Source organism: Lygodium microphyllum, chromosome 24 (genome assembly GCF_053477565.2).
Source record: "Lygodium microphyllum isolate KBCC chromosome 24, Lygodium_microphyllum_v1.1.10, whole genome shotgun sequence".
In the NCBI taxonomy this organism is placed as follows: domain Eukaryota; kingdom Viridiplantae; phylum Streptophyta; class Polypodiopsida; order Schizaeales; family Lygodiaceae; genus Lygodium; species Lygodium microphyllum.
In genome coordinates, this window is record NC_141158.1 from 124882496 (window position 1) to 124905514 (window position 23019).

Below are 23019 nucleotides of genomic sequence, written 5' to 3' on the forward strand. Positions count from 1 at the left end.
CTACTAAAGTAAACACCACCTATGCACCATCCATAGCATCTAGGATTTCTACTACACCATGAGATCATTGAAGCATGATTGTGGCACTTTTAAATTTGCTAAGTGTTTAACATAAGCAAAAGGGTAGTCCTTTTCTCCTAATGGCTAAAATCTTGTTGCACAGCGTAAATAAACATGGAAGAGGCACTGCATATCAATGCACTTTATGGAAGTGAGGAGGATGTATACAGTTTGTAACGCATGAATCGTGAGAATATGAGAGAGAGAGAGAGAGAGAGAGAGAGAGAGAATTTAATTAAGACATGATGGTAGGGCAATAGGAATTTTCAAAGTTGCTATTATCTAGAATAAAGGAAAATCTCTCTTTTTCTTGTTCACAAGGCCATGCGAGTGAATGCCACTTCTCCTTCGGGCCATATGTCCACAAGGACCTCAGTATCGGGTAGTCAAGCACATGTGGGGAAATCGGAATGGAGTGCTGATGCGAAAAGAAAGATACACTTGTACCAAGCCATTAGGAGGGACGGTCTATAAGGTGTTAGCCAGATGTGGCTAATAGTTTTGTGGCCCATGGCCTATGAATGGCTGTAAATAGCACTTTGTTATATCGACTTAACAGTAATACCACGATTTTAAAAAAAGGCTTTTAAAACATGCCAAAGTCACCTGAGCGACTTGTAAAAACCATTCGCAACCGGACCAAAAGACAAAACCAGACTTTCATTTCATTTCATTACTAGTTTCGATGCCCGAACATTTGTTTCATACAACATTCTGTTCAGCCCAATTTTCATCCGAGATTATCAGTGCACATTTACTTTCCTGTTGCAAGTTACAATTAAATAGGCTTGCAATCACAAAGCCAATACTAACCATCTATAACAGGGCTGCCGGCAATACGCTATACTAAATAATGCAAGTGACATTGCAAATTTGCCTGAATAATAGCACTCGATTTTCCTATCCATATTTTAAGCGCAACGTATTTGACACCCACTGGAAAGTTGCATTGCAATACATCTAACGATCAATCAGATGGCTGAATATGAAACTAGCACCATTCTTGACAGCACTGTAATCACTTGCCAGTTTCATCACGAAACCACATGCTGCACCCAACCATTCTGCCATTACAGGATTAGATTAATGGGAACAAGGCATTTCCTGCAGTTCCACAAACTGTGGGGAGAAAAATAGCAGAGGAAGGTTCTTGATTGTAGGGCTCAAACAAAAGCTTCCAAGACTTCCAATTGTATAATTCTGATGGAGCACCGTGACAACACATTTTCAACCCTGTGACTGTGGCGGTGGCCCACCTGGTGGAGGTGGAGGAGCGGAAGGACCACCTGGGGGCAAAGGAGGAGCAGCAATCCCACCAGACTGTGGTGTGGTGGAAGGTGGTCGAGGAGGCATCATCATTCCTTGAGGGGGCGGTGGCATCATACGAGGGGGCATTCCAGATTGTTGGCTCAGAGGTGGTGGTGGCATGCTTTGAGCAGAAGGTACTCCTTGCATCTGCGGGGGAGGCAATCGCATTCCAGTCGGGGGTGGCTGAGCTGGTCCTCTAAGCCAAGCAGGAGCAATACCACCAGCAGGTGGTGGTGGTCTGGACACAAAGCCCTGGGGAGGAGGAGGCATATTTGGTGGTGGTGGCCTGGACACTGGTGGGGGCGGTCTAAATTGTTGTGGAAGAGGCATTCCAGCTTGGACTATCCCCTGTCCCTGCTGTGGAGTTTGATTTAGCCAACCCGCACTTGTAGGTATTGGAGCGCTACCTGGTTGTTGACCCCCAAATGGACCTAATGGTTGTGGTGGTGGTGGTCTGTGCCCCTGTGCAAGTGTTGGCAAAGGAGGACCATTGCTGAATGGTGAAGGCAGTTTACTTAGCATTGATGGGGGTCCCAAGTTCCCATTTGCTTGTGGTGGCATACTTGGTGGCATACCTGTAGGAGCCCCTACAAGTGAAGGTGGTCCACTTGCAAAGAGAGTATGAGGCCTGTTCTTCTGAATATTTGGGTTATTCGATGCCAGCATTCTTTCTGCATTATAAGAAGAAAAGTGTTAAAGCATGCTTAAAAAAAGAGACCTGCAGGTAGTTCATGACTACCATTGACAGTACCAGTAAGATAGTAAAGCTTGTCAAACACGATCTATTGGAACTGAAAGTCAACAACATGCAATCTTCTATTGTAATGCAGGTTATTTAATCTTGTAAAGAGAACTTTTACAAACTCACTAAGCACAAGTGAAAGACTACCTGCAGGAGTGCCATGGCGCTCTCCCTTCGTATCCTTCTTGTAGGCATATGAAACAGAGATGGATTTACAACAAAGATACTGTCCATTCATAGCCTGTTCAAAAGGAATAATAGTACAATTCAAGGTCAAAGTACATTTTTGAAGTGGGCAGAAAAAGGTGTGTCAATTTTTAAACAAAAAGTATATCACATGCTCAGAAGGGAAGACACTCTGCATTAAGGCACAGAAGGTATTTAAAATGACTTGATGCCGATGTACAGGGGCCCGCTAGGATAATCTAGGTGCCAGCCTAGACTGGGCCACCTCTGAAGAGGGACTAATAGGTCAATCGGTGATATCCATGCATCTACACCATTCTACATGAAATAAATAGGTGAATAACGGATCTGCAAGATAAAAGCTTGTCACTTCACAGCTTTACCATTACCCTGTCTGTAAAAGGCACACAGATTTCACTAATTTCTCATACTTCTGAACTCAGGCTGAACTGTACTTCAGTCCACAGGTAGTCCTAGTTTGGCATACAAATGACACAGCATCCCACAGGAAAGCAAAAGCATACCTCAATAGCTGCATCTGATGCCTCAAATGAGTCGTAACTGATAAAACCAAAGCCCCGAGAATTCCCCGTGTCTGGATCTCTCATTATCTGAAAGGTTCAGTAAAAAGTACACCAGCTGGTCAGACAAAGTGAATGAAACTCTATCCAATTCACTCTTGTATGGACTATTTCAGCATCCACCATTTCTACACCAAGACGTTTTTTTACATGCTAGCTTCAGTTCTGCACAAACCACCACATCTTGACATGGTATGGTACTGCAACCTACACTTAATCCTATAATATGCCACCTGTATTTCCAAACTTCTGGTGGATTCTAATGTTGCTGGGAACAATGTCTAGCATGGTCTTGAGATATCTAATATTCAATCTTCAATCCAACAATAAATGAAAATACAAAAAATTATGTATAACATTTACAATAACTTCTTTGAAGCCACCAAAAAAGGGTGGCATGGTATGCTGACCTTGATCAGTACGTGCACTAGTATGTACTTAGGTATAGACATGGTCTGATATGCACGTAGAGTGTAAATCTCAGGATTGAAGAGGACGACACTACTGTTCAAGTTGATGCACTGAACCCTTCCAAACTCCATGTGATTAAGAAAGAAACAGAAACGGCTAAATCACTTGGGACGCTATGAACATTACATAAAACTGGAATTCAAGCTGCAAGCATGCCCAGAGCTACAAGCAAACATTGTTTTACATGTTTATGAAAGTACTGTTCCAGAACGCAACATCCAGCTTTTAGGTACTGGGGACTCTCTAACGGATCTGTCACAGTGCATCAAATTTCACAGGCCTTCTTCAATGTTACTGAACATAAAAGCACTTCTACTTGAAATAAAAAGAGAACATGGCCTAGGATCGTAAGACAATGGAAAACCCTTGTTCTTAATCATTGTAAAATATTGTCCCAGGACTGAACAACCAGCTCTTAAGTACTAGGGACTCTTATCTAATGGAGATTTCACAATGTATCAAGTTTGGTACATGTTTGATCAGTATGGAGTTTTTGTAGTGCTAAAAGCTGAGGTAACACCTCTGACCTCAGTGAAATCTCCCAATAGCTTGAATTGAAAGACTCAAGCAAATGTGCAAGAATGTTCAACTCTCTAAATATGATACAAGCTCGATGCATGATGGCCAACTGCAAGCAGCCACACAAGACATGAGTATCATGCATCGCAACACTACTAGAATACAGATAACTATGAGCTGCTGGTCAAACCAAAGGCCTAGCTGACCTTGGTCCTCAAAGGATCTCCCCTTCAGCCACGATGCTAGAACTACAATACATCGCATGGCTTAACATAGCAGCTTCCATTGACAGCAAACAGTTTGTTCTTCTGTCAAGCATGGGGACCTCTTCTTCAAGTGCCCTTTGTGTTTGGGTGCCAACCCAATGAGGCCAATCCACTAGTGGTTTTTGGGGTCTCTCTGCCTATGGAATGGCAACTTCTCATACTCTGTTCAACTTTACCTAAAGTGAGTTGCTCTGACATTTCCTTTGCTCTCTTGATTTTCCTTTCAATATGCTTGTGTTCTTATTCTTTCACTACCACCTCATTTAGATTTCAATCATGATAACATGGGTTTGGTCCTAACACAATCATCTCAAGTTATGTTTGCTCCTTGTTGTTGCTCCTGCTTCAACCTTATCTGGCTTCTGGCAGCCAACAACAAGCTCAGCACAGCGCCATCCCAAAGGAGTTGGGCATCATGACCTACATGACTGTGCTATCCCTTTCCTACAACCACCTATAGGAGGTCAGGGTGACACGGAGTTTATGGCACAGATATGGAAACACTTGGGAAGATCAAGCACTGTAACCTGGTGCCTCTATTGGGCTATTGCACAGCAGGAAAGTTTATGGCAGAGATATGGAAACCATTGGGAAGATCAAGCATCGTAGTCTGGTGAAGCCTTCCAACCACTTAATTACAGCAATTAATTCCTCACAATTCCTTGAATTATAGGTGCTGATTTTAGTGTACGATGCCCTAAACTGATGACGCAAGTCCCAAGGTGGCTGCTAAACCCTAATTTTTGCACAAATTTAGGGTTTTCATCAAAAATTCTCTTGCTGTCCACCAAATCTGGTTGTGATCCTCTCCAAATAGCTTAGAAATGCTGAGATAACCTGAGAATGCGCTGGAGAAGGTGAGAATGTTGGTGAGAGAAATCCCTGATTTTCTTCCCGGGAAAATCCTAAAATTGGTTGCTTCCAGCTCTGATCAGCCCCAAATGCTGTCACCGCTGCTGCCACAAGAAGCATTTAATGCTGTTGCCAGCCCCTTGTTGTTGTCACCTCCACCTGGGAGCTTCAAATCTGCAGTTGCCTGCCCTTGATAGGTCTTCTCATGCTGTTTTTTGCCCCAAAAAGTCCTCCAATGGCTGAAAACCCAAAAAAGTCCAATGGCTGAAAAAGTCCTCTCTCCCACAAGCTACATGCACTGAATGGCTCTCCATCAGCCCCAAAAATGTTTTTCATGGCTCTCCACCAGCCCCAAAGAGCATTTACTTTCTTGCAGCAATTTGATGCATCCTACTTTAGGAGGCAACTTTACATAGTCTTCAAAAGTGCCCATGGTAGCTACCTTTTGGAAGAGTAATGCAATACAATGGTGCAGCACTCATCCATGCAAGGCAAAGCACTAAACACTTGGATACATTTTAAGTAAAATTTCCCACAGGCTCAATCTTCTCATGTTGTTTCTTGCCCTAGAAGGTCCTCCAGTGGCTAAAAACCTGACCAGCAGCCGCTCCTTCCTCTCTCCCACACACTGAATGCATTGAATGGCTCTCCACCATACCCAAACACGTTTTTCAAACCTGCATGGGTATTTTTACCAAGTGACAGCCTTCTAATCCCATTTTCCAAACATTAAAATTAATTTTAGCCCTTCTAATCTTGCCCAAAATTAGAGGTGCCCATCCATATTAGCTAGGCCATTTGCAACTTGGAGTGGCCCCCAACCTAAATGGGTCATTAGACTGGCATTAATTAATTAATAAATGCCAGTCCCTAGTGTCACCATTGACACTTAATGATCAAATAACTGTCCTAGGGTCAAAACTAACACCAATTGACAACCAAAGCCCAACTAGCATAACTTGTCATAACTTTTGCCTTTGACATTCACTAACTCCTCGAGGTCCTTGGCCATCAACCATGAAATAACTACCATGTGCATCACATATGCCTAGCAACCTTGCACATTTGATTATTTAATTAATCAAATCTTACTAGCAAAATAAAAGCATTTCACAAATTTCACGTCCCCGTGATAGTTTTTCCCTTAAGCCCCTGCAATTGTCCTAGATTGCTTTGCATTCTGCCACAACTAAAGCATACTGCACTTACCCATTGTATGCATGCATAACTCATGTTTCTCAACTATTCTAACTTCACAACTGTAGTAAAGCATGATCTCAGCATAAACGGCTGAAACTGTCAATGGCATCCACTAACATCTTGCTATTCATGGAATCAGCTGTAAGCCATTGAAAACTGAGCATAATCTGATCCTAAACTGATCTGGAAACTGGTCACAAACTGCTGCAAATGTGACCCCAAATTCATCAGCAGTTGAGTGCAAAGACTAATCACCAAATTATGCAAAATTGATCCAAGGAAAGGAGATTTCTATTAATAACACCTCGGCAAATATCTTGAGGTAAAATACAAAGTACAAGGAATTCTATGAAGAGTAACTAAGTACATCACAAATACAATGGTTGTGTGAACAACCAATCCTTTGGGTTGTAAATATCAAACCATACAAGGGACTGTGTGGAAGAAAATGCATGAATCCCATGTCTGCAAAAAAGCTTCTCTTCTCAACCTCATCCTCTCAAAGCTACCATGCATTCTCTCCCATCTCCTGCAGAGAGTGTGAATGATCTTTATCCAAATCCTTGATAGAGTCTCCGTTGTGGATACATTCAAAACATCAATAGTGTGGTTGCATCTAACTGTCCAAATATACCATGCTATGATACTGGCAACCAATTACCATCCATGGCAGTGTCCTTGGGTCCATTGTGACTCTAAGTAATCTTGAGTGCGAATCTTGCTTAAATGTTGTCCAATGATAAGAAAAGAGTACCTCCCCTGAACATCCTCATAGCCACATGCTAGGCCTCTATGTGTGACCCATGCTACGGCCCTTTAGGTAATCACCATGGTCTTTGTTGTGATGTGAAATACCATCCTAAGGGCTCTCCTCCAAACCTCATGGGCTCTAGGGCAATCCCATAGGCAATGTCTCTGTGTCTCCACTCAATCACCACATCTTGCGCATGCTACTGAGTCCATGGCGTATCCAGGCCATGTGTCAACTACTAGCCTTTTGTGAACTACAAGCCATAGGAAGAGAGAGATCATCCTAGGCCTAAAGCTATCATATAGCCTCCTCCAAAAGTCACCTAGGAACTCTCTGATTCCCTCTCTATGCCAATGGACACATCGCAAGGTTTGTATTCTCCTCCCCAACCCGATAGTACAGCGAAAGAAGGACACATCGCAAGGATCCCTCCACACCCACTCTCTTGGATCCCACTATAATCTTTGTAGAGGTCACCTCTAGTAAGCCTAATATATGCATTCATCAACCAAACATGTGGCTGGGTCTCCGTCAATGTGCAACTTTCTCTCCAAGTGAGCAACTACTTAATCCTTTGTTTGAGGCATCAAAATGAATGTTACCTAGTCGAGGTCCTCTCACTCGAGACCACCATCCTTTTCAACCATAAAAGTAGATGTCGTGTCTCTACTAGTCCCAAAGACTGCTAGAAGAATGTCTCCTCTAGAGAAGAGAGCAATCCAAGTTTGAGAGGAGGTGCATGCATCTATCCACCAATCAAGTGGAACTCCCTCCATCACGGCCTTAATCATAACTCTAGCTCCCATGAGCCCTTACATCTTCTCTATCTCTGAGCATCTTGTGGTAGCTCTTGGGATGGAAACTAATCTCTCACTCATGCAGCAACCTTTAAAGAGAATCTCCCCCATGATAAGTATGGTCTCTATCCAAGAGTGTGGTCGGAGTCTAGCCTCAAAAGGGGATTGAAGAGAAGAGGTTGCCTTCTCTTTTCTTTGGCAGTAGTGGGCGGTTAGCTAGTGGCAGGGTTGTCATGTCCAATGGCATCTGATAAGTACCGTCCAATACTGATACCATACTAATTGGACTAAAAAAACTTGGAACTACATCTAATGCTACGTCCGATGAAAAAATTTGTACATATAAATTTAATATCTAAACTGAATGGTGGGACTCTTAAGTAATACAATTTGAACATTTAAAGACTTTATACTAGAAATTTACATATTAAGAGCTTGAGGATAGAGAGGATGGTCAATGGAGAGCTTGAAAGTGGAGGCAGGGTGGACATATGGCGAAGGAGAGCTTGAGGGAGTGGGTTTAGAGAGCTTGAGGAGAGAGAGTTTGAGAATAAAGAGCTTAAAAGTTGAGCTTGAAATTTGAATTTGAAATTAGAGAGGAAAAGAGAGGGAGAGAGTATATTGCTAGGAGAGAGAGAGAGAGAGAGAGAGAGAGAGATTTGGGATACGTACAAGTGTGTTATGGAGAGGAAGCCTAAACAATAGCTACAATTTATCCCAAAAGTGACCCCAAATGGTCACAAACAAGCACTTGAAACAGTCAGACAGTTTCCATTGGATGCCATCGGATGTGATCGGATATATTGTACTAGACAGGACGGATCAGACGAGTTGACCCGTCCATCGGACGTGGACAAATAGGACTGGTGAAGCCCTAGTAGTCATATCTCCAAGCGATCAGACCTCAAAGCTCTTCCCTAAGTCTCTCGTAATGATCTCCTGAAAAATTCAATGGATGTCAAGTTGCCATGATCCTCCGTGTGCATCTGTCATAGACTAGAGCTTCCCTATCAAAAGTTTCTTCCAAGGCTCCTCACCGAGAAGTAAACCCCTAACAATGAGCTTAGCCATCAAGGCTTTGCCCTCGCTATCAGGGCCTATGATCCCCCTCCCTTGAATCTAGGTTGTATGATGGCATCCCAAGTAACCTTCAACCTGGGCTGAACTCCCGTCTCCCCCGAACCAAATAAAGTTCCTGATATGGCACCTCACCTAATGGATACATCACCTAGAGAATGCCCAATAGAAAATGATATACCACATAATCGCAAGGAGGACCTAGTTGGCAACCATTGTTGGGTATTTCACTTACGCCTCACTTATGCCTACCCTCACATAGGAGTGTCGGTGATCAATAGGGCACTAGGGAACTTTTTACTCTCGGTATGAGAGGTTATTTCCCCCAAACTTAGTCTTATTTCATATGTGCTTATGTCACATACTTACGGGCATTTATCGTGTTCGGGTGTGAACACCCCCCACAACCCTAAGGTTTAAGGGCTGTACCTTGTACTTTCAGTCTACACTCTTTCAGTCTATTGCATTGGCTGTCGTGCTTCACTCTCACACTGTCTACTGCACTCTGTGTTGAGCTTCAATCCTCTCTCAATCTCACATTTGGTATCAGAGTATTGGCTCTGTTCAATTCAGCTCAGGTTCTGCTCAGTTCAGCTCAGCTTTGCTCAGCATCAGAGCAGAGTTCTTGCTCAGTCCAGCTCTGCCTCTGTCGCCACCAAAGACCTCCAGGTTCGCCACAGCAGCCACCACTACCCGGGGAGAAGGTCGTCCTGCACCACCACCAACCAGCCTGCCAGCTCGACTACCAACTCGCCTGCAAGCACTGCCCATCTGCGCCCTCCCGCCACGGTTCCCACCCACCTGTGGCTGTGTTCACCACGCCAGCTGTCCGCCAACGTTCTGCCCTGTCCCACGCCTGTCAGCAGCGCAGCTTGCGCCTGCTGAGCACTGCCTGTCTGCCAGTGCTGCCTACAGCTCGCCTGGTGTGTGCAGCCTTCACCTAGATCCAGCAACGTCCCTGGCCTGTTACCTATCCCTGCCACGCCTCAGCAGCGCCAGTGTGCCACCACGCCAGCTGCACACGACTACAACTGTGCCTATATCCTGTGGCCAACCACTCAGACCAGCGCCGCCTCTGGTTTCCAAGGTAATTTTTTCTTTAAATTACTTTCTTATTCCAGTATTCATTTCTGGACAAGGGGGCTTCTACCCTCTACCAAGCAAGCACAGAATTTTGAGTATGTGTCTGGGACATGGTTGACATAAATTTCTGGGCAAATTTATCAGAAATTTTGGGGCTTTTGACTTTTTTGAGGACATTGGCACATGTATTGCAGTCTCAGTCAGTGATAGACTATTTTGGACAAATTTGGGGAAAGAAATTTTGGGGATTTTGCTCATACAGTGTTGTTGAACATTGAATGCATCTTGGACTGCGCGCATTACAAACAGTTTTGACAGAGTGCACTTGAATGTACTAATTGCAGCAAGTTATTTGCTGTAATTTCTGGAAATTTTGAGATTTCCAGTTTGGTCCAGCTAGGACATTGCTATTTTGCTTCTTTTGGTAATTGATTATCATGGCAAATCAAGGAGGAGATGTCTTTACCTATGTATCCAAGGAGAACAGATTGGATGGTAACAACTACTCACTTTGGTCCTTCATGATGAAGAATGTGGTTGCCGCCAAAAATCTTTGGGATTATGTCAATGGAGAAGAAGTTGGGCCTGGAGTTGTGGCTCCAGCTACTCCTCCAGGAGGATGTGGACAACGGGCATCTCAACCTGCTCCACTTCAGCCACTTCCCCAAAGATCAGCAGCTCAAAAAGCATGGGATACACGGGATGCATAGGCTTTGTTGTTGATTGCATTGGCAGTTCAACGGTCCATCATCCTCCACATTCATTCACCAGCTTCTTCACAAGAAGCTTGGCTAACTTTGGAGCAAATATTTGCAGGTAAAAATGAGACTCGCATCTCTTTCTTAAAGAGAGAGCTAGAGACATTGAAGATGGATGAGGGTGATTCTATTCAAGATCACTTGAACAAAATTCAAGACTTGCATGAGCAACTTATGAACGTTGATGAGTACTGTTCAACATTGAACTCATTAGCTCCTTCATACTTGACTTTCCATACGGCCTTAAACCTAACCATGAGGATTGCCGCACATCCAATCACATTTCTTCAGTTAGTTAGTTTGCTTCTAGAAGAGGAGCAAACAAGAAGAAATAGTGGTATGGATGTCATAGCCTCTGAGCAAGCTTTTATGGCTAGACAAAAGGGCAAAGCCAGCCAAGTAAAGAATGCTCTGTAGAGATCTGGGACTTCTCGCACTTCACAGGGCAGTAAAAAACAAGAGGGCACGGCACGCAAGCCAAAAAAGGCAAATTCCATTATTGCAAGAAGCCACGCCACTACATCACTAAGTGCAGAAAGCGCATCGCCAAGGAGAAGGAGTCAAGAATGTATGTTTCTGATTCTCCTTCCACTGCTACTAAGTCCGCGTCCTTTGTTGCAGACAAGGACTATTGCTTTTACACATGCAATTATGACACTTCTTGGGCTGATCAAGCATTTAGCTCTACTGAACATGCAAGTACTTGGTTTTTTGACAATGGTGCTTCTAGGCATACTACATCTCGCAGAGATTTATTTGCTTCTATTGGTGTAGCTCCAGTTGGCAAGCCTGTACCGTGTGCCAACAATGCATCATACCCTGTTAGAGGTATTAGGGAGATCATGCTCACAACCATTCATGGCTCTATTCTCCGCCTACAAGATGCTTTGTTTGTGCCACGCATAAAGAACAATCTGCTCTCTGTTTCTTCTTTGGCACGTTGTGGATTGCAGGTCACATTTGATGATGACGTATGCATGGTGAGAGACAAAACACATGACTTTGGTCTTGACTAGCACTTCATGTCATGGGTTATACAAGTTGTATACTCTTTCAATTGATCAATGAGTGTACTTCGTATCCACTCTTACTCCTGCTATGATACAGGTAGAGTTATGGCATGCTCGGATGAGGCATGTGAACTTTGGTAGCTTGAAGCTCTTACATCGTACACAGATGCTAGATCGATTACGTCTTCTGAAGAGACCTCCTGAGCACTTGTGCGAAGGATGTATTTTTGGAAAAATGCATTGGTTAACGTTTCCCCATGATGTTTCTTTTAGAGCAACAGCCAGGTTGCAGTTAGTGCATTCGTATCCACTCTTACTCCTGCTATGACACAGGTAGAGTTATGGCATGCTCGGATGAGGCATGTGAACTTTGGTAGCTTGAAGCTCTTACATCGTACACAGATGCTAGATCGATTACGTCTTCTGAAGAGACCTCCTGAGCACTTGTGCAAAGGATGTATTTTTGGAAAAATGCATTGGTTAACGTTTCCCCATGATGTTTCTTTTAGAGCAATAGCCAGGTTGCAGTTAGTGCATTCAGATGTCTATGGGCCTCTGCAGACAAAGTCATTGGAAGGATGTTACTATTTTGTGACTTTTATTAATGACTTTACAAGATTCTGCTAGGTCTATTCTTTAGTAAAAAAGTCAAAAGTGTATGATGCATTATTGGCATTTGTTGCACTTGTTGAGAACCAATTTGGTTGTAAAATTAAGTCTCTCCATTCGGACTGAGGTGGGGAATACATGTCCTCTATGCTGAATTCTTTTTTGAAGCAGAAGGGCATTGTCCATCAGTTCACTACTGCTTATACTCCACAACAGAATGGGGTTGCAGAGAGGAAGAATCGGTCACTCATGGAGATGGCCAGATGGGATACAGTAGTGAAAGCAAAAGCTACAGACCATATGATCATGTCTCTAAAAAGGTGTTTATCAGTAGGGATGTACTATTTGATGAAAAATCAGAATTGTCCCTTGCTGGTTTAGACACATATCAAGCTGCCCATGATGTATTTGAAGGGCTGCTGCCTATTACATTTGGTGATTGAGCTGGAGTTTCAACAAGTGAACTCAATGTTCAGCCAGCTGCTCCATTGGAAAATGCAAAAAATCAGCCATTGGCTGATCTAAATATTCAGCAAAGTGCTGAAACTGAAATTCAACAAGAGCTTATGCACAATCAGGAGGCAAGACAAATGTCTAGATGGTATTTACAGATTATGAAAGATAGTCATCTGGATGCACCCATGGCTGGCCGTACTAGAAGGCAAGCTTGTATGCATGATACTGCACATACCATGGAGTTTGTTATGGCAGCAAGCACACTTGATGATAAGGAGCCTGAATGTTTTGAGGATGCACAACAGAGTGTGCACTGGATGGCAGCAATGCAAGCTGAATTGGATTCTATCACTAAGAATCCAACATGGGATTTAGTGTCTTTGGCCTTTCGAAAGAAAGCCATTGGAACAAAATGGGTCTACAAGCTGAAACGAAATGCAGATGGATCCATTAACAAATATAATGCAACGCTTGTAGCTAAAGGCTATACACAGAAGAAAGGCATTAACTATGAGGACACATTTGCTCCTACCTCCCAAATGACGACCATTAGGTCTATGGTTGCTTTGGTTGCGCATTATGGATGGATTGTGTATCAGTTGGATATTAAACCAGCATTTTTACATGGGGAACTTCATGAGGTAAGTACATGTATAGCAGCCCATTGGTTTTGCATTATATGGTTTGAAACAAGCTCCTAGAGCTTGGTATGCAAGGATAGATGCTTTCTTGCTTAGACAAGGCTTTATAAACAGCTCATCTGAGTCTACCCTTTACGTATGTAAAGAGGGGGGGATGCATCCTGCACCTTTGCATTATTACTTAGGCATTCAGTTCATACATGATGCTAGAGGTATTGGTTTATCACAGTCAAGATACATTGGTAAACTTCTTAAGAAGTTTGGCTTACAAGATTGCAAGCTAATCTGTACACCAATGGAACCTGGACTAAAAATGTCATTACATGATGACAATGATTTGTTTGATATACACACATATGCTCCAGCAGTTGGATGTCTTATTTACCTATGCAACAAAAGGCTGGACATACAATTTGCAGTTTTAGCCCTGAGTAGATATATGCATCAGCCATGCATGTCACATTGGCAAGCTGGAGGTGTGTCTTTCGTTACTTGTAGGATATTAGATCTCTTGGATTGCTTTATGCCAAGGAGGGACCACTACAACTACATGCTTACAGTGATTCTGATTGGGCTAGTGATTATGATTCACGTCACTCTACTAGTGGCAATTGTTTCTTTATTGGCTCATCTTGCATATCTTGGCTTAGCAAGAAACAATCGACTGTTGCCACATCGTCATGTGAAGCTAAATACAAAGCAGCTTTCACTATCACAGTTGAATGCATATGGATTAGACACTTGCTAGCTGATCTGGATGTATCCGTTGTGGAGTCTACTCTTTGTTCACTCACGGTCAGAGTGCCATTGCAATGGCATGGAATCCAGTGTTTCATGCACGCACGAAACACATTGAGATACATTATCACTTTGTCCGAGAGAGGCTACATACAATGATATCAGCCTTGTCTATTGTCCTACCACCAGTAATGTGGCAGACATCTTCACCAAAGCTCTTCCTTGTGACAAATTTGAAGCATTTCGCAATGCTTCAAATTTGATCTCCTTTGGTGGCGAATGATCCTTGTACTCTTAATCACTCTTCACTCCAAGGGGGGTTATTGGGTATTTCACTTATGCCTCACTTATACCTACGCTCACATAGGAGTTTCAATGATCAGTAGGACACTGAGGCACTTTTTACTCTCGGTATGAGAGGCTATTTTCCCCAGACTTGTTGTCTTATTTCATATATGCTTATATCACACACTTACGGATACTTATCGTGTTCGGGTGTGAACACCCCCTACAACCCTAAGATTTAAGGGTTGTACCTTGTACTTTCGGTCTACTCTCTTTCAATCTATTGCATTGGGTGTCGTGCTTCACTCTCAGTCTACTGCACTCTGTCCTGAGCTTCGATCCTCTCTCAATCTCACAACCACTACTCTCCTTGCTAGTGAGAGTCTCGTTGAGCTGCAATAAAGAATTTTTTGTCTTATGCTCAAGAGAAGAGGTGTCAGTTGCTATTCTAAGGTGATATCAATAAAATATTTATACAAGTAAATAAGGAAAGCAACTGTAAAAAGTATCACCACCTGGTGACACTTTTGCCAGTTGATTTTTGCTCCTGCTGTAGAACAGAACACCTCCAGAGCTAGCCTCACTCTCTCCAACATCAACACATCGTCCTCGATGTAGAGTATTGTATCCTCTACATACTCAGAGTCTAGCAACTCAGTTTCCTCCCATACGGGAAGGCGGAGGACGTGTAATCCGCTCATCCGAGACCTGAGGAAGTGGAGCATCGCCTCTACAAAGAGTAGGAACAGGTACGGAGCCAGGGGACAGCCCTGCCGGACCAATCTCTCCAGTCAAAACTCCTCCCCCCACCTACCACCTATGAGAACCCTGTTGGTGGCCGATCTGTAGAGTGGGGAGACCCCACGAATCCAAGCCTAGGGGAAACCCAACCTCACCATGGTGCCCTCTAGAAAAGCCCAGTCCACCCTGTCATAAGCTTTCTCGAAATCCAAGAGTAGTATAGCCAGTCTCTGCCCACTGTGATGGGCCCACTCTGTCGCCTCCAAGAAGGTGAATACATTATCGAGGATGCTCCTATCTTGGACAAAGCCTGTCTGTGTGTCATGGATAATGTCTGGAAGCACAGGGTGTAGTCGCCTACCAATCATCTTTGCCAATGCCTTATAGGCTACTGACAATAAGGTGATCGGTGTCCACTGGGAAAGCTCCAACCTATCACGCCCTTTGGGGAGAAGATTGATAAGGCCTGCCGAGAGACTCCCTAGGGTCTGTCCTGAAGTCAAAATCTCCTTGAATGCCATCAATAGGGAATCCTTCACCATCTCCCAGAATGTAGTGAAGAAGGCCTTAGAGAGGCCATCCTCTCCTAGGCATTTCTGCCCCGTCTTGTGTGTGGAAGGCCTCCTCGAGTTCCTTCTCTGTGAAGGGAGCTACGAGGGAGCGTCCCATCTCCTCTCTGACGAGGGACGAGATGTAATCCCAAACCTGCTGTCTACATCATTGTCCTCTGGCTGAGGCCCTCTCCTGCTAGAACAGGCGCCTGTAGTAGTCGGTGGCAATCTCCATCATCTCGTTTGGGCTAGAACGAGTCCTCCCAAACTGATCTCGAAGGCTGCGTATCTGCTCTCTTGAGGTGCAAGGCTAGTGCACCTAGAAAAACTCCCTACACATCATGTCCCCTTTCCGTGCCTAGAAGGCTACTGAGGTGCGGAAGGAAAACTCTGAGCGCCTGTTTTCAAGGCCAGCAATGGCAGTTTGTGTGCGCACCTCCTATGCCTGGAGGGTGGGATCCCCTGGTTCCTCCTGTAATAATCTCTACGTGGCTGCAAAGTCCCGCTGAAGTGCTCTCTCCTCCTCCTAGTTTTGTTGCCTGGCCTGTATGGCTACCTCTTGGCACATACTACTCGACTTGGCTAGGACCTTTGCAATCTCCTCTGTGATCCAATCCCTCTTGCCCCACTCCCTGATCCAGATCTGCTCAATTTGTCTCGTCACCTCCTCCCTCCCATAGATCGAGTCTGGGATCCAATAGGATTGTGCGTCAAGGACAAATGCTGGAGGATCAAGTGTCAGGAGAACCGGGCAGTGATCGAACAGCGTGGTGCCCGCCAACTGCCCAAAATCTGGCCTCCGTGAGAGCATCCCCACTCTCCCACATAAAACCTATCCAATCGCTCCAACAAGACACTACCTAGCTGCCTGTATCCCCAAGAGAAATCTAGTGACCTCTCCCTCCTGTGGAAGGCAAGATCTCTCCATGCATCGCATGCTCCTACTACCAGTAGGAAGACATCCTATGCCTCCTGCTCCTCCCCAATCATGCCTTGGTAGTTTCTGCCTCTGCCCTGCTGTTCCTCTAAAGCCTCCAGGTTGTTGAAGTCTCCTCCAACGATCCAAGAGTCCAACTCTAGGAGTCCATCCGTGATCTCCACCTAGAACCTGTTGCATGCCCTAACCTCAGTAGGGGCATAGACATTGAGGACTCCAAGGCAAGAGTCCCCAATATCCAATCTATTCCATAGAACCCTCCCTACCACTATCGTCCCATGGTCTCGTACATAGGCGATGAGACTCGGGCCAATAGATGTGCATACGCCTCCCCTCCTGCCGTAGGCACCGATGGCGTGCTCCCAATAAGTGTGCGAGCTGCTCAAGAGTACCTTCCCTACCCTCTAAGCCTGGGTGGGAGTGAGCTTGTGCTCCTGTAGAAGTAAGATGTTGATCCGACCGGCCAGGGCAGGCTGCAGCTCCTGCCGAACCATCAACTTTCTGAAACCACGTGCCCCACTATAGTGGAGGCTATTCACGTTCCAAGATGCAAGGTGTAAACTCATGGGGAAATTTGTGACTAACCGAACAAGCATCTATTCAGTGTGGAAGCTTCAAAAAAGGAAGAGGAGCTATGAAGCATGCGGATGCGCTTCACTGCCGACCTGGATGGTGAACTCCATTCCCCCATGGTAGCCCTTGAACGTACCATGGGGGTCATGGATGCGCTTGGTGGTACCACCAAGATATCAATCAACCAAGCTGAGAGGCGAGACTCCGTACACTGGTAGAAACATGCCACCTGTGCCAAGCCCACTCAATCACATCTATTGGCGCCCTCCACTGCAGGGGGGCTCGAAAGATAATGCTCAAATGAGGAACCTCGGCCCCTGCCCACCAGTTGATGTCCATCATGCAACTCGTTTGGGAGAAAAGTGTCAAACCCCCTTCTCCCATCCATTGGGAGATGTGGTGTGCCACCTATCTCTTCACCTCCTCCTCTACCTGAGTCGTCGTCCATCCTCCTATGTGAGAGGTCTGACAAAAGAAGGCGTAATTTGATCCATCCGGTGGTGCTAGTAGATGGACCTTGCCACTCCTAGCCTTGCGTACCACAAAGATTCCCACCTCTAGAGATAAAATAAAACCACGGCCCACTGCGAAAAAGCTCCTATGGTAGCAGCTGCGCCCTGTCTTGGGTAAGTGTAGCGTGCAGCATGGACAGATGAACTAGTGGCTGTGTGAGGTGTGATGGAGGGAGGAGAGGCTGGAGAGCCGATGGGTGGAGGATATCGGCATCTGAGACTCCTCATCTCCTTTGTGGGGGGAGGCAGGGTGCTATGGGCCCTCGGGTGTGAGGCTGCCTAAAACACCTCTGTGGGGGGTGGATGTGAAGATCCGTGGACCTATCGGGCGGGGCAAGGAGGAGGGGTCGTGTGGTGCTCTGCCCCGCATGGGGGGGAGGGGATTGGGGGCATTCGCTCTCCATCACCCTCCCGTGGCTATGTCTGAGGAGCTCCCTGTCGTCTCCCCTACCATCACCCTCTCTATTGTCTCTATACTCGTCTGCATCCGCATGTGGGCCTATCGACAGAGCCACCCTCGCACCGAAGCACGTGCACTCTGCTACCTGGTGCCCAAAGTCATGGCAGCGCAAGCACTGCCCTGGCTGCCCAGTCATAATGACCTACTGCCTAAAGGACTGCCTGTCTGCCTCAATCTCTAGGAATTGTGGGATATTCTTGACCTCTTTCACTGCCACCCGTACCTTTGGGACTCCTGCAGTTGTCACTGCGTCCGCAAAAGACGCGGGAAAGACAGTGCCGAAGAGTCGTCCCAAGTCTTCCACCAACTAGCGATACTCTATCACCAAGCCGAGGAAAAGAAGGGTGAGCGGGTGCCAAAGAAACCTGTTGTGGAGTGCAAATGCCTCCACAGTGAAGCCATTGTACCAAGGGACCATGTATATAACCACCTTCGTGGACGCATATGGTGAACAAGCAAGTAACTCACGTGTTGTGTCTGCCGAACTAAGCCGAACCATAAAGATCCCTTGGTCCATTAGGACTACCTCCACGATCTGCGTTGTGCTAGGGGGTGGGGGGGGTGGGGGGGGAGGGGATTGGGGGCATTCGCTCTCCATCACCCTCCCGTGGCTATGTCTGAGGAGCTCCCTGTAGTCTCCCCTACCGTCACCCTCTCTATTGTCTCTATACTCGTCCGCATCCACATGTGGGCCTATCGACGGAGCCACCCTCGCACCGAAGCACGTGCACTCTGCTACCTGGTGCCCAAAGTCATGGCAGTGCAAGCACTGCCCTGGCTGCCCAGTCATAATGACCTACTGCCTAAAGGACTGTCTGTCTGCCTCAATCTCTAGGAATTGTGGGATATTCTTGACCTCTTTCACTGCCACCTGTACCTTTGGGACTCCTGCAGTTGTCACTGCGTCCGCAAAAGACGCGGGAAGGACAGTGCCGAAGAGCCGTCCCAAGTCTTCCACCAACTAGCAATACTCTATCACCAAGCCGAGGAAAAGAAGGGTGAGCGGGTGCCAAAGAAACCTGTTGTGGAGTGCAAATGCCTCCACAGTGAAGCCACTGTACCAAGGGACCATGTATATAACCCCCTTCGTGGACGCATATGGTGAACAGGCAAGTAACTCACGTGTTGTGTCTGCCGAACTAAGCCGAACCATAAAGATCCCTTGGTCCATTAGGACTACCTCTACGATCTGCGTTGTGCTAATGCGCAATGTGGAGTGAAGCCAATCCCGAAGCTGGGCCCTGGCTCGGGAATGTCCTACTACCTAACCATAAATCGTTGTTTCCTTTAGCTCCAGCTCTTTAGCTCGGATGACTAAGAGCTGCTCCTCAGAGAGGACGACAGGCAAGGTGTTTGACTGGGGGACACTCGCTGAATGCATCGGCGTCTGACTAGAGGTTTCCATTGCGCATCCCTTCTGAAAAAACATACTTATATACTCATTGCATTGCTACTTTTCTTTATTTTCAATTTTGTTTTTTAAAGCATCTCACTACTCATCTCTATGCTTGCAAATGTTCATCTCTTTTACGAAGTTTTGTATTTCAATGTAGGGCTAACGTGCAGGTTTACACAAGTCTTTCCTAAACTGGAGACATGAGTTGCACGTTGTCCCTTAAACCTTTCATGGTTCCATCTACCTAGAGTTTTGCTATTCTATCATCATAAAGACTTCCCCTCCCACGGTGAATCATACGGCATCTCTCTTGATGCTATCATGGCAATGTCTTCTATCCTTGCCCTTCTAGCAAGGATGCTTCATCATCTTCATCCACATGGTTCTCAACACCCCACGAAGACCAACATCATCAAGCTCCTCTTCTTTCTTCGACAGCCATTCAAATTGAGAGGGAGCTCCTTTTCTTCTTGGTATTCTACAAATTTCCACACTTGTCTTCCACATTGGCTTCCCCTTCCCACCCCCCCCCCCCTCCCTCCATTGTACTTTCTCCTATGTGTTTGCATGATTTCATCACCTTTGTACTAGGACACTTGGGCAAGGAAATAATTTTTCCAACCACGAGAAACATTGTCCAAGTAGCACCTGCTGCATGAGCATTCTTCAACATATAGCGTACATGCATCCCATTGTGTAGAGCACCACTAGACGGATCCTAGGCTTTTCTCTTTGGGGTGACTACTTGGACTCCCTTGGTAAGATAACCATCAGCTCTATAGTCTTAGTATGCTATTGGGGAGCCGACATGCACCCTTTGTCCGATGCCATGGCTGCTTTGAGATGAAATATCTTAGGGTAAACATTACAGGCCTTTCCTTTTCGGCTCAATTTTGGGTCAGAGATCAAGTATTGAGCTAAAATACACTTTACAAATGATTAGCATCTTTGAACAGCCCCAAAACACGCTTCATTAATGAAAAACATAAAACTACTGCGCAATTTAAGAGAGTTACAAATGATTAGCATCTTTGAACAGCCCCAAAACACGCTTCATTAATGAAAAACATAAAACTAGTGCGCAGTTTGAGAGAGTTTCAGTGGTCCCCCAAAACCCTAATTTTTGGGGCACCCTTCAACATGTATAACATTCGGCCTCATTCTTTTTATGCAAATTTCAATCATCGACCTTCACCCATGTAGTGGTCTACCCTTTGCAATTGTTGTTCACTCCTTCCACAACTCCTCTAGTGTCTGGCATCTTCATCCACCCACTATCTGGTGTCCCACACTTGCATGCGTTTGGCATCCCCGTCATTACCAGCCCAACCTGCTCTTTGCATTTGGACTCGACAATCCCACACGTCAAATGGAAACTCTCCACTTCTCCAAGCGACCTTCTAGAGCTTGAATTTGGTCCTCCCCTTTGCATGCGGCAACAACTGGTTGTGGTCTTCCTCCTCCAGACAGTAGCTCTACTACTGCATTTACATCTTCCTACTACTACCCTCTACTCCTGGCATCATCCCTTTTGTCGCCTCTATCTTCTGGCTGCTTATTGATCAGCGCTTTGTGTTCTTTCTCGTCTTTTGGATGCAAGTGGCGGTCACAACACTTGGGATCCACCTCGAGTGGACGTCACTCTCCAATACTCCATTCCTCTGCCCTTGGGCATTCTGTATACTCACTTCAGAGTATCTTCTCTCTGTGTTTGTCTCTGTGTTTGATTTTAAGTTTAGTGTTTGCATTTTGCGTTTTGTGCTTAGGGTTTGAATTTTTCTTGTCACCGTCAGAGTCTTTGTGTTTCAAGTCGTATATGCTATGTTTCCTCAGTGCAAACCCTAGCATATCTTCATATCATGACCTATCAGTGGCCTCACAGCCATGCAATTTGTAACAGATAGGAACATAGAAAAGAATCTAAACTCAAAACCCAAAGACAACTAGTAGCCAGTAGCAGGGCTCCAATACTGAAATCCTAGCAATCAAGGAGATATACAAATGACAGGATACATGTATGGTTATACACATAGCAGCTAAAAACATTAGAAACATTTTGAAACGGAAAAATGTTTCGTAAGTTTCTTTTAAGAGGGGGTAAAATAAGAAACTCGGGTCTTTTTATATTGAGATTTCTTATAGTTTTAACTAGAGAAATACATTCTAAACCTCTATGTAACCCTTTCTTAAACAAAGAAAGGCCAATTGAGCTTGAGTGGTAATACATTATGAGAGTCGATTGAGAATAATAGGTTACATATCCATGATCTGTTATTGACTTGTCACTTATGTCAAAGTTAGTCTTTAGACAAGCTATACTATGGTTTAGAACTCAAATATTTATGATTCATATATATGACACACAAAAAATTTAAATTAAATATGTAAATAGCTTATGTACAATATGAACTGAGTCAAGTTGCAACATCACGCTTCTCATTCCAAAACAAATTGACAAAAAGTCAAAATCCAGAATGAATCATAATATATCATAAATAACTCATAAATGAAACTAAAGTCATATAATAATCAACTCTCAAAACAAAAACACATACTAGATTGATAGAGTCCAATAACTAAACAAAATCCCAAAAAAGTCAATCTCTCATCCAAAATCTTGAGCCCTCGCTTAGGCTGGGTTCAGACGGAGTCGACAGCACTGCAAACCATGACCAACCTTTTGCCTCCTTTGTGTGAACAATAAAGCAAGAGGTACAATGTGCTACAAGAAGGTAAAGAGAGGTTTTTCCTCAGTGTCAAAGCTCTTCTGAGGCAGAGGGGTCGGTAGAAAGAGGGTAGGTCTGGCGGAAAGAAAAGGGAAGTCTCAACTATTTGGGAGATGCCACATCAAAAGCATACCCCTTTGATATATCTCTGTCGCCGCTCATCTGAACCCAGCCTTACTCATCATCATCATCATCACATTTAACACTGCCCAACAGCTTTTGCCAAAAAAACATGTTTTTGGGTTCCACTCCCAAAAAAAAAAAAAACCCACAAATTTTACTGTCAGCAACGGATCTTACTTCAAGAAACGTGTCAGAAGTTTCAAACTCAAAGAATCATGTTTCTTTGCTGCTATGTTTATACACTAACTCAGTCTGCAACATTTTAAAAGGGGGCAAGTGTCAATTCCAGTACCTTGCAGAATTACTCTACAATCAAGCTTATAGGGTTTCGTGAAAGACATACAATTCTTTCCGTAGACAACTGGAACCTAAAGAGGACCTTCCCACAGGCACATGCATGATTACATGCAGGAAATGACCAGATCTGGTTAAGCACTTAAGTAGCAATCACCAGCTTAGACCTCTCCTTGCAGCAACCTAGGGAGATGAGGAAGCTAGTTTAGAATATACAAACATGGTCTATGCATTATAGTATGACCTTCATCTTCTAACTTGAATATGTCGACACTACGCTTTTATCCACCATAAGTTTCTATCACACCTCATCTTT

General features: G+C 44.8%; 1 protein-coding gene across 1 annotated transcript in view; it reads right to left on the reverse strand.

The window, feature by feature from the left end:
* Positions 1-716: 716 nt before the first annotated feature.
* EMB2444 (RNA-binding (RRM/RBD/RNP motifs) family protein) overlaps positions 717-23019 on the reverse strand; it is a 105944-nt gene continuing 83641 nt past the window's right edge. The window contains exons 7-9 of the mRNA XM_087665625.1: positions 2821-2907; positions 2258-2351; positions 717-2039 (exon numbers count right to left, since the gene is read on the reverse strand). Coding sequence (XP_087521751.1) covers positions 1288-2039; positions 2258-2351; positions 2821-2907 — 933 coding nt within the window. The 3' untranslated portion in view covers positions 717-1287. The remainder of the gene's footprint in view (positions 2040-2257; positions 2352-2820; positions 2908-23019) is intronic.